The sequence below is a fragment of the Pseudophryne corroboree genome, chromosome 9 (genome assembly GCF_028390025.1).
Source record: "Pseudophryne corroboree isolate aPseCor3 chromosome 9, aPseCor3.hap2, whole genome shotgun sequence".
Classification (NCBI taxonomy): Eukaryota; Metazoa; Chordata; class Amphibia; order Anura; family Myobatrachidae; genus Pseudophryne; species Pseudophryne corroboree.
The window spans coordinates 382,003,199-382,016,085 of record NC_086452.1 but is presented as its reverse complement, the minus strand read 5'-3'; the positions used below and the strand labels follow the sequence as shown (position 1 = coordinate 382,016,085).

At 48.2% G+C, this 12,887-nt stretch overlaps 1 protein-coding gene across 1 annotated transcript in view; it reads right to left on the bottom strand.

Annotated features, from left to right (window-relative positions):
* Positions 1-2,136: 2,136 nt before the first annotated feature.
* The window catches only part of LOC134957059 (uncharacterized), a 36,408-nt gene continuing 25,657 nt past the window's right edge, over positions 2,137-12,887 (bottom strand). The window contains exon 4 of the mRNA XM_063938826.1: positions 2,137-2,581. Within this exon, the coding sequence (XP_063794896.1) occupies positions 2,279-2,581 (303 nt within the window). The 3' untranslated portion in view covers positions 2,137-2,278. The remainder of the gene's footprint in view (positions 2,582-12,887) is intronic.

Here is a 12,887-nt window from a genome sequence, read left to right as displayed (position 1 = left end):
GTGCAGGTACTAATCCAATGTTTGTGGTTCTATGCAAGCGCAGAAAATGTCTTGAGTGATCGCTCGCAGCCCCCCTTAATTGACATGCTTTAGCGCTTGTGGAGTATTATAGGTTCCCGACTAAAAAAATTAAGCCTATTGCGTGCATGTACATGGACAGACTAGATGGCCCAAGTGGTTCTTATTTGCCGTGAAAGTTTATGTTTCTATGACTTCCTGGACCTGGCTGACCAGCATACAGACTATGTTAGGTGTGCTCTAAAGTGTGGTTTCTCAACAGGTTTGAAGATTCGACTTTAGTAAATCAGTGGGATGCAATCCATAGTTGCCTACCCTCCCGCATTCTGCAAGATACTCCCTGAAATAGCAGCAATCTCCCTGACTAGTCCATCAATATCCCTGATTGCACCTTATCCCCAATGTTCAGCTGGAAAAAAAAGAAATCAGAGATACACACATTAGAATGGGCTCATAACTACAGTTTCCCTGCATTGGTTATAAGGCACAATGATCCCTATGGCTACATGCACTTTAAATTAGTTTTCTCATGGCCGCTTACAGTATATGGAACCTCCTGTAAAACACAATACACAAACAAATAATGAAAAATATCAGTGTCTTTTCATCAACATGTAGATTTTACTAACTTTGGGGCTCATTTACATTTGGATGTAAGCCATGTTTAGGACACGCCTCTCAGATGTAGCAGTACACGTCCGCGCTGATAGGTGTTAATTTCACAATCTCCCTGAAATGCTTTTTCAGAAGTAGGCAAGTATGATGCAATCCTGCCGGGAAACCATAACAAATATGCCTGGATTTCCAACCCCACTGCCTAGTAAATTTACCCCCTAGAGAGGGAAAAATACAGTTCAATTTTGACAAAACTGTTTGCTCATCTCTGTATTCATACTGTATTCTACAGCATATGTTGTGCGAAATTCATACAGATTGTTAACAAAAGAGTGATTCTGTTTTGTTTTATTCAACAATGTTTTCAATCATTAAAATATTAAAAAACAATATTATTTTTGAAGCTTTTAAAGTGCATTGTGAAAAGTATTGCATGCTATATTCATATGGTTATGCCGAAACAAGCACTTTTAACAAAGCAAATAAAACTGTCTGCATTTTGCATGTAGTCTTTTAATAAGTCACAAAAATGAATAAAAAATGTATTTGTTAAAAATAACAGTTATTTGCATAAGCTCAATGCATTGCTAAACTTACATGTTGTAGATATATGTGCTAGGTGTGAATTGTTTAAAAAAATTAATTGTTTAGCAATTCATTTGTGATCTACAGTATTTTCATTGGGTGTGAGTCGCACACAATGCCAACACGCACATAAATTAGCATGTTTATTGTAACTACAATTTTTATTTGCCATAATAGAATATGTATAAAGTAACATATTAAAGAAGCAAATTGAGAAAAATCACAAGGCATGGCTAAATTTCTGAGTCTTAAGGCCCGTACACACTGGTCGATATATCGGCCGTTCTCTTGAACGGCCGATATATCGCGGGAGCGTCGGCCAGTGTGTACGGCCGATACGTCTGTGAACTTCGTCGTTCACAGACGTATCGCGTCGGCCGCGCAGCACAGCCGACGGCCAATATATCTACTGATACATTGGCGCGTCGCTGTGTGTGTACGGGGCGGTCGGCCGACCGCCCGAAAACATGCTGCGGCGGCCGGCGGGGATTGACAGCTGAACTGGGCGGGCGTGTGTACACGCCCGCCCAGTTCATGACGTCAGTCCCCGACGGATCGGGCAGTGTGTATGCTGAACACACTGCTCGATCCGTCGATAGATATATCTGCAGATCAATTGATCTGCAGATATATCTACTAGTGTGTACCCACCTTAAGACATGCAAAACTGTGCCATACATGGCGGGATATAGCAAAGATGTATGTGGACATATGTACATGCGTCTAGACCACTAAGATGTAGCACAGTGCATGTAACTCACAGTGGGGCAGATGTATTAACCTGGAGAAGGCATAAGGAAGTGATAAACCAGTGATATGTGCAAGGTGATAAACACATCAGCTAATCAGCTCCAATATGTAAATTAACAGTTAGAAGCTGATTGTCTGGTGTGTTTATCACCTTGCACATATCACTGGTTTATCACTTCCTTATACTAAACAGACGCACAAATATATTCCGCCTGGTCGGTATGTTATGGGAGTGTTGGGGGCACGTTCCATGAGTGTTTGCAAACTGAGATGCTCTATCGTGTAAACTGAAGGCCATACTCTGACAAGCTTACAAAATGACACAGATTTTAGAAGTGTCTTGGCCTGTTGGTTCGTCTTTTACGGCTAATTTATCATTTATTGTGTAGATAGACTCGAACTCGCGTTGCTTTGATCGGTTCCCTGTATGGTCGCTGGGCTGTGTAGCCTTTTCTTGCAGGTGTGTGACTCTCTCCGATTTTTGGCACAGTCTCCGGGATCTGATAAGCTCCTCTGTCAGCAGGAAGATTTCCTCTTCTTTCTGCGCATTGTCTCTGTGCAGCTCTGCTACTTTTTCTTTTAAATACTCATTGCTTTCCTGGGCTTCCCAAAGCTGCAGGGCAAACAGAACAATGAAAAAATCTGCATGGGGTGGTTTGGAAACCAGCTAATTGTTGTCTCTTAGCTCAGGATTATTTTCTTATCATTTACCAATACATGTACAATAAAGTGGTAATAAATTATTTTTACATTCCAATAAGATGAAAAAGATCTGTTTCATGTAATATGTAGGGTTCATTCTCCAATATGGTACAAAATCAAAATCATTAATATCCAAAGTGATGCAGTTATATCATCACCAAAAAGCGCACTTAAGAGGAATGGTACAGTATATGTGATTACTTGGCAACCCAACTAGCAGAGTCATAAAAGCAAAGCAAGTGTAATTCAGTTAATTAAATTATTATTTGTATATTATTCCAACTTGGCAAGGCATACATTTTTTACTTGCTTCCCTTGGTCCGTTATTCTGTGCCCTCAAAGGGGGTCATTCTGACCCGATCGCACGCTGCAGTTTATCGCAGCGCAGCGATCGGGTCAGAACTGCGCATGCGCTGGCACTGCAGTGTGCCGGCGCATGCCAGACAGTCAAAGGCCGTCGCTGAGCTACGATCGCCTCTGCCTGATTGACAGGCAGAGGCAGTCGCTGGGCGGGGGCGGAATGGTGGTGTTTGGCCGTCGTTTTGTGGGCGTGGTCCAGCCAACGCAGGCATGGCCGGACCGTGCGGGGGGCGGGCCGCAGCGACTGCATGACGTTACACGCAGCCGATGTGGGCCGGAGAGCGACGAGTAGCTCCCGGCCAGCACGCTAAAGCTGCGCTGGCCGGGAGCTACTCCTAAAGTGCAAAAGCATTGCCGCTGTGCGATGCTTTTGCACTTCTGTGTGTGTGGGGAGGGGGGGGGGGAGGCGGCACTGACATGTGGGGCTGGATAGCCCTGTGCTGGGCGTCCCCCCGCATGTCTATTGTCATGATCATAGCCCTGCAAAATTTTGCAGGGCTACGATCAACTCGGAATGACCCCCAAAGTTTCTTATTCACCATTGTTAGTAGCCTGTTTAAAACAAATCAATCCAAGTGGCTAGTGTATAAATACAGACAGTGTATAAATACAGACCCTGGTACTAATGGATAGTGGATAAAGTAGATTATTAACATGACAGCTAGTGTAAAATCAGATACCAGTCCTGGTCTTTAGTGTGAAATGCAGACTGTACTGTAGTCCTGGTAGCTAGTGTATAAAGCAGACCACAGTTTTGGTGGCTAGTGACCCTGGTGGCAACCCCAGTCATGGATGCTACTGTGAAAAACGGACAGTGGTCTTAGCAACTATTATAAAAAATTGGCCATGGCATACCTCAGTCCTGATAGCCAAGACCCAAGTCCTGGTGATTAGTGTGTAAAGCAGATCCAAGTCCTGGTGGTTAGTGTGTAAAGCAGACCCATGTCCTGGTGGTTAGTGTGTAAAGCAGACTCATGTCCTGGTGGTTAGTGTGTAAAACCAAGACCCAAGTCCTGGTGATTAGTGTGTAAAGCAGATCCAAGTCCTGGTGGTTAGTGTGTAAAGCAGACCTATGTCCTGGTGGTTAGTACATGAAACCAAGACCCAAGTCCTGGTGATTAGTGTGTAAAGCAGACCCAAATCCTGGTGGTTAGTGTGTAAAGCAGACCCAAGTCCTGGTGGTTAGTGTGTAAAGCAGACCCAAGTCCTGGTGGTTAGTGTGTAAAGCAGACCCAAGTCCTGGTGGTTAGTGTGTAAAGCAGACCCATGTCCTGGTGGTTAGTACATGAAACCAAGACCCAAGTCCTGGTGATTAGTGTGTAAAGCAGACCCAAATCCTGGTGGTTAGTGTGTAAAGCAGACCCAAGTCCTGGTGGTTAGTGTGGAAAGCAGACACAAGTCCTGGTGGTTAGTGTGTTAAGCATACCCAAGTCCTGGTGGTTAGTTTGTAAAGCAGACCCAAGTCCTGGTGGTTAGTGTGTAAAGCAGACCCATGTCCTGGTGGTTAGTACGTGAAGCCAAGACCCAAATCCTGGTGGTTAGTGTGTAAAGCAGACCCAATTCCTGGTGGTTAGTGTGTAAAGCAGACCCATGTCCTGGTGGTTAGTGTGTAAAGCAGACTCATGCCCAGGTGGTTAGTGTGTAAAGCAGACTCATGTCCTGGTGGTTAGTGTGTAAAGCAGACTCATGTCCTGGTGGTTAGTATGTAAAACCAAGACCCAAGTCCTGGGGATTAGTGTGTAAAGCAGACCCAAGTCCTGGTGGTTAGTGTGTAAAGCAGACCCAAGTCCTGGTGGTTAGTGTGTAAAGCAGACCCATGTCCTGGTGGTTAGTACGTGAAACCAAGACCCAAGTCCTGGTGATTAGTGTGTAAAGCAGACCCAAATCCTGGTGGTTAGTGTGTAAAGCAGACCCAAGTCTTGGTGGTTAGTGTGTAAAGCAGACCCATTGGTAGCATAAAAAGTACACCCAGGTACTTGAGATTAGTATAAAAATTAAAGCCAAGTACTGGTTGCCAGTGTAAAAAACATACATCTGTACTGATGGACAGTAAAAAAAAAAAACAGACCCAAGATCTAGTGGCTTGTGAAAAAAAAAATGGATTCCAGTCTCCGTCAAGGTTACCAAAAGAAATAGAAGTCCACCAGTGGTTGTTTTTAATAAAAATTTATACAAATTAGTCACCTATTTTTTGTTAATGGTAAAAGCAAAGCCCAGAGCTAGCAACTACTGTCCTCAGCTCTGATGGATAATATAGAAAGCAGGTCCTAGTCCCGGATCTAACATAAAAAACAGACCAGTCAGTATGTAAGTCATTCCAGGCCTCATCACTCAGCTGTCTTGTCTCCCCACTCCACTGTCATATTTTACTGACTCCCAGTTGAGTGTAGAAACTCTATAATTTTTTATTTAGAATACCAGTTCCTCATCTTGCTGTAGACTCCCACTGTCTATCAGAGTTCTCTGCAGAAGAACCAACTTTACATTATCAGCACTCTGTTACTTTATCACCACTCTGATTACTGCGTGCATCATTGATACCACAGATCGAATACCAGTTTCTCATCTTGCTGTAGACTCCCACTGTCTGCCAGAGTTCTCTGCAGGAGAACCAACTTTACATTATAACCATTCTATTACTGTATTCATCATTGAGACCACAGAGCAATTGTGGTACCCCTGTCCCAGCAGGAACCCCTGCAAGATTGCCCTAGAGATATCAGAGATTCCCTCAGACTATTCAAGATTCTGACAACACAGGGTTAATGGAACAAGAGGGGCACTAGGACCCAGGGAAGGCAGACTCAGCTCTGAAGCAGGAAAGGAAAAGCCCTGCTATTTTGATAAACCCCTGACCTGTGTGAGGAGTGAGCTGAGCAGTTGCAACATTACATGTGTGCAAAGAAGGAAACAGGAGCTGCAGTGTGGAGAGCGTGCAGGAGGGCCAGTGTGTGGACACACGTGGCGCGGAGCAGGAGTGACGCAGAGGCGGTGTTCCCGGAGCAGGACAAGGGGTCAGAGCTGAGTGCGGCAACGCAGAGCGTCCACACTAGCGTGACCCAGGTTTAGAGACAGCCAGGCAGTGATCGCTTCCACAGAGGCCTACTACGCACAGGCAGCTGCCGAGCGGGCGAGACTACAGTGACCAAGGGATACTGTGTGTCAGGGATCGCGACATCCAGCTGGAGCTGGCAACTCGGGAAGGTACTGGGCATTAGCACTGTCACCACAGAACTGAGCCAGGGACACTGGGCATCAGCACTGTCACCACAGAACTGAGCCAGGGCCACTGAGCATCAGCACTGTCACCACAGAACTGAGCCAGGGCTATTACAAAGACACATGTCTCCCCTTCTCTCCTTCCATATCTCATATTAATACTGGGTTACCTGCCCAAAGGCAGATTCTGCTACCCAGCAACGGTGAATGGGACAGTGACTGTGGGTGTAAACCCTATTTACAGAAATAGAGACTTAAATCCCTGCGCACAGTTCGGGGTTTTGTTTACCACACACTTGCAAGTGTTAGTGATAAAAGGTGTACCATTGCTAGCCTAAGATAGTGAGTGGGACATACTAGTATTAATAGCACTGTTGTGATATGTTATATAAGCTATAGATAAAGTAACTCACTTACTGTTGATGAGACCACTGTACTGAGCGTGTTGTGTTTGTTACAAGTACAGAAGCAGTATTGAAGTGATTTGTTTATTTACCAGATGTCTGACAGCATAGAGAAATTCAGGGGTTCTCGCCCCAGTGACGTAGTACACATGCAGATTGTAACAGTTGTGGAATAATAAAAGACCATTGTCACAGCGCCGCCGCGGTCTCCATACTTACCCCTCCGGGCGCGCTGGGTCTCCGTGCGGCCGTCCTCGCTGGTGGTTTCCGGCGTCCAGCGCTCCGTCCGGCCAGCGTGTGCGCTCGACGTCCACGGGAGGTGCGGGTGACGTCATCGGTATCTCCACCAATCAGGCCCTGGCGGGAAGTTCAAATTCAGAAGCCGGGCAATGCTCCGGCGCCTGAGTATCATCGTTGCTGCAACTGTGGTGGTGATCTCCAGAGCTCCCGTTTCTCCATGCTTCAGCATCTCCGTGCTTCCCAGCACCTCCGTGCTTCAGCATCTCCGTGCTTCCCAGCACCTCCGTGCCTCAGCATCTCCGTGCTTCCCAGCACCCCCGTGCCTCAGCATCTCAGTGCTTCCCAGCACCTCCGTGCCTCAGCATCTCTGTGCTTCCCAGCACCTCCGTGCCTCAGCATCTCCGTGCCTCCAGTGTCTCCGTGCCTCAGCATCTCCGTGCCTCAGCACCTCCGTGCCCCAGCACTCAGCACCTCCGTGCCTCCAGTGTCTCCGTGCCTCAGCATCTCTGTGCCTCAGCACCTCCGTGCCTCAGCACTCAGCACCTATGTACCTCAGCACTCAGCACCTCCGTGCCTCAGCACTCGGCACCTCCGTCCCTCAGCACTCGGCACCTCTGTGCCTCCAGCACCTCTGTGCCTCCAGCACCTTCGTGCCTCCAGCACCACTGTGCCTCCAAGCATCTCAACGTCTCTAAGCGCCTCAGCGCCTTCAAACACCTCAGTAACTCTAGCATTTCGGTGCCTCTAGCACCTCAGTGCCTCCAGCACCCCAACATCGCTCACAGTAAGCTTTTGGTACTCTCCACCAATTCATCAGCACCTTTACAAGTCTTGTCTTTCAGGAGACCTTCAAGCATTCACCCGTGCCTCCTGCCTACCATCCTAATCCTGTATGAGGAAGACCTACATCCGGCCATCTCTACTGCGACCCAGTAGCGGTTCCTCTTCCCGGTCACCGGAAGAAACCCCGAGTCCACAACACTTCCAAACCAGCACAGTGATAGTATACTCAGGCCACATGGACCCGGGGAATCGGAACACAGAGTCAAGCGCCATCCAAAGTTTGGCTTCCCGAGTTCAGTCTCAAGAGGCGACACAGGGTCAGGTGATGCAATATCTCCAGGAATTGTCCGGCCGATTGGATCAAATCCAAGCATCCTTAGCCTCCGCAATTCCGGCTCCAGCTCCCGTAACTACTCCAGTTGCTGTTTCCAGTAATGTCCAACCTCCGGCCGGTACCAGGTCACGTCTTCAGCTTCCTACTCCTTCCCGCTATAATGGGAACCCAAAGAATTGCCGTGGATTTTTTAATCAGTGCGAGGTGCACTTCGAGCTGCTCTCTCATAACTTCCCTACGGATCGCTCTAAGGTAGCGTATATCATTTCCCTGCTTGAAGGGTCAGCGTTGGATTGGGTGTCTCCGTTGTGGGAACGATCTGATCCCGTGGTTTCCAACTAAACCAACTTCATCACGTCCTTTCGAAGAATCTTCGACGAGCCCGGCAGGATGACCACTGCTTCTTCCGACTTGCTCCGTGTTCGTCAGGGCTCCCGTTCCGTGGGTCAGTACGTGGTTCATTTCCAGACCATTGCCTCTGAATTGCGCTGGAATAATGACGCTCTGAGAGCTGCCTTCTGGAACGGTCTCTCCGACCGGCTGAAAGATGAGTTGGTCACAAGGGATCTGCCGGATCCATTAGAAGAGTTGATTTCCCTTTGCATCAAGGTGGATCTTCGGATGCAGGAGCGTGGACTTTCCAGGTCCGGAATCCTACTCCTAGACTTGTGGCTATGCCTAGCTCGGACGAGCCCATGCAAATTAACCGATCCCGACTGTCTCCGGAAGAACGACAGCGTCGTCGTGAGGGTAAACTTTGCCTTTACTGTGGAGCCGCAGATCATTTCCTCAAGTTTTGTAAATCCCGTCCGGGAAACGGGCAGGCCTAGCTTGTTCCGGAGGAGTCAAGCTGGGGGTTACGACAAAATCTTCTCCAATTTTGGACTGTTTGCTTCCTGTAACTTTAGTCACCGATTCAGCCTCCAAGTCTTGTGAAGCCCTGTTGGATTCCGGAGCTGCGGAGAACTTCGTTTCTTCCTCCTGTGTCCAAAGCATGGATTTAAAGTTACGGCCTATCGAGCGGCCTATTTCGTTGACGGCTATCAACGGTACTAGAATTTCCAAGGGTCTCATAATGTGTCGCACAGAGCCAGTTAAGCTTCAGGTCGGGGCTCTACATCAAGAAAGTCTGGAACTCTTGGTGATTCCAGAAATGCATCACGATCTGGTCCTTGGAATGCCTTGGCTGAAAATTCATAATCCCCACATTGACTGGAAGTCTTCCCAAATTCTTTCTTGGAGTTCCTTTTGTCACGCTAACTGTCTCACTCCCGTTTGTCCGCTCCGTGTCTCTTCTAAGACGGATGAAGAGCATATTCCGGAGGCGTATCAAGGGTACAAGGATGTGTTTTCGGAACAAGCAGCTGATCTGTTACCACCTCATAGGCCTTGGGACTGCCCTATTGACCTTGTCCCAGGGAAGACGCCACCTCGTGGTCGCACATATCCCCTGTCTCTTCCCGAGACTCAAGCTATGTCGGAATATATTAAGTCCAATCTGCTCAAGGGATTTATTCGCCCCTCTTCCTCCCCTGCTGGAGCGGGCTTCTTTTTTGTGAAGAAGAAGGACGGGGGGTTGAGACCATGTATCGACTACCGCGGCTTAAACTATATCACTATCAAGAATAAATACCCCTTGCCACTAATCACAGAGTTATTTGATAGGGTTCGTGGCGCCCGCATTTTCTCCAAACTCGACTTGAGGGGAGCTTATAATCTTATACGCATCCGAGAAGGGGATGAATGGAAGACTGCCTTCAATACCCGGGATGGGCATTACGAATACCTGGTGATGCCGTTCGGTCTTAGTAATGCTCCTGCTGTTTTCCAGGGATTCGTCAACAAAATCTTCTGAGACATGTTATATCTGAGTGTTGTGGTATATTTGGACGACATACTGATTTTTTCCAAAAATCTTGTTGAGCACAGGACTCAAGTCAAAGAAGTGCTCCACCGTTTACGAGAGAATCATCTCTATGCTAAGCTTTCCAAATGTACCTTTGAAGTAACATCAATTCCGTTCCTCGGTTATATCATCTCAGGGACGGAGCTTCGCATGGATCCGGAAAAGCTCTCTGCCATTTGTGACTGGACTCAGCCTCTCTCTTTAAAAGCAATACAAAGATTCCTGGGCTTGGCGAATTACTACAGGAAATTCGTTAGAGGTTTCTCCACCATTGTTGCGCCCATTACTGCCTTGACGAGAAAGGGCTCTAATCCGAGTTTGTGGCCTCCTGAAGCCATTGAGGCCTTTTCCCACTTGAAGTTAGCTTTCATGTCTGCTCCTGTTCTCCAACAACCAAATTTCGATGAACCTTTCTTCCTAGAGGTTGACGCATCTTCAGTCGGGGTTGGGGCCGTTCTCTCTCAGTACTCCTCTGATAAGAAATTACATCCGTGTGGCTTCCACTCTCGTAAATTCTCTCCGGCCGAACGAAATTACACTATTGGAGACCAGAAACTTTTGGCAATTAAATCCGCCTTGGAAGAGTGGAGATACCTCTTAGAAGGGGCTAAACATGTGTTTACCATTTACACGGATCACAAAAATTTGCTGTACATCAAATCCGCACAATGCTTGAATCCTCGCCAAGCGAGATGGGCACTTTTCTTTACTCGATTTTCTTTTGTTATCAAGTACCGGACCGGGACTCTCAATATTAAAGTGGATGCGCTGTCCCGTTCACAAGTTTCCACAGACGAGGATGAATCTTTTGAGCGGAGTTTAATTCTAAATCCAGTTTCTGTCTCCGCTGCATTAACTACTCCAGCTCCTCCTCCTGGAAGAATGTCCGTACCTGCTAGATTCCGGCCAAGAATATTACAGTGGGGCCATAACTCCAAGTTTTCCGGTCATCCCGGTGCCCAGAAGATGTACAAGTTTCTGCAAAGGTCTTACTGGTGGAACACCATGAGGAAGGATGTACAGGATTACGTTAATTCTTGTCCACAGTATACACAACATAAATCTCCTTGCCTGCCTCCTGCTGGGTTGCTTCATCCTTTGCCTATTCCTGTGAGACCCTGGACTTACATTTCCATGGACTTCATCACTGACTTGCCCTGTTCCAAGGGTTGCAACACCGTCTGGGTGATCGTCGACCGTTTTTCGAAGATGGCACACTTCGTTCCATTGACTGGTCTACCGACAACTCCGAAACTAGCTCTACTATTCATCCAAGAACATTTTCGGTTGCATGGGTTGCCACAGGAAATAGTCTCTGATCGTGGGGTACAGTTCACCGCAAGGTTTTGGAAAGCCCTCTGCTCAACTTTACAGATTAAACTTAAGTTTTCCTCCGCTTATCATCCCCAAACGAATGGACAAACGGAACGAGTCAATCAAGATCTAGAGACTTTCCTTCGTCTTTATCTCTCCCCTTCACAGGACAACTGGGTGGAGTTGTTACCTTGGGCGGAGTTTGCCCATAACCATTCGTTTCATTCTTCCACTGGTGAATCTCCATTCTTCGTCAACTACGGGTTCCATCCACGTGTTCCGGAATTACCAAGCCTTCCGATAGAAGAGGTTCCAGCTGTAACGTCCACTCTACAACACTTCGGACAAATTTGGAGTAAGATTCATGCTAATCTTAAGAAGGTTTCAGTCCGGTACAAGTTCTTCGCAGATAAGAAACGGCGAGCCGCTCCTCAATACAAGGTTGGTGACAGGGTATGGCTGTCCACACGTAATCTCCGGTTGAAGGTGCCCACCATGAAGTTTGCTCCAAGATTCATCGGTCCTTACCCTGTGCTACAAGTCCTAAATCCTGTGGTCTGTAAGCTGGGTTTACCTTCTCACCTACGTATACCAAATGCCTTCCATGTTTCTCTTCTTCGTCCTCTCGTCCTTAATCGTTTTCATTCAAAGACCTCTAGCCCCACCTCAGTGCAGACTGAAACAGGAACAGACTTCGAGATCAAAACTATTCTAGACTCTCGTTACCTTCACAAGAATCTGCAATATCTGGTGGAATGGAAAGGATATGGTCCTGAGGAGAGAAGTTGGATAAAGGCTTCTGAGGTCTCGGCTCCTCGACTAATCCGGATTTTCCATTCTAGACACCCTACGAAACCAGGAAAGTGTCCAGGGGCCACTCCTAGAGGAGGGGGTACTGTCACAGCGCCGCCGCCGTCTCCATACTTACCCCGCCGGGCGCGCTGGGTCTCCGTGCGGCCGTCCTCACTGGCGGTTTCCGGCGTCCAGCGATCCGTCCGGCCAGCGTGTGCGCTCGACGTCCACGGGAGGTGCGGGTGACGTCATTGGTATCTCCACCAATCAGGCCCTGGCGGGAAGTTCAAATTCAGACGCCGGGCAATGCTCCGGCGCCTGAGTATCATCGTTGCTGCGACTGTGGTGGTGATCTCCAGAGCTCCCGTTTCTCCGTGCTTCAGCATCTCCGTGCTTCCCAGCACCTCCGTGCTTCAGCATCTCCGTGCTTCCCAGCACCTCCGTGCCTCAGCATCTCCGTGCTTCCCAGCACCCCCATGCCTCAGCATCTCAGTGCTTCCCAGCACCTCCGTGCCTCAGCATCTCTGTGCTTCCCAGCACCTCCGTGCCTCAGCATCTTCGTGCCTCAGCATCTCCGTGCCTCAGCACCTCCGTGCCCCAGCACTCAGCACCTCCGTGCCTCCAGTGTCTCCGTGCCTCAGCACCTCCGTGCCTCAGCACTCAGCACCTCCGTGCCTCAGCACTCAGCACCTCCGTGCCTCAGCACTCAGCACCTCCGTGCCTTAGCACTCGGCACCTCTGTGCCTCCAGCACCTCTGTGCCTCCAGCACCTTCGTGCCTCCAGCACCACTGTGCCTCCAAGCATCTCAACGTCTCTAAGCGCCTCAGCGCCTTCAAACACCTCAGTAACTCTAGCATTTCGGTG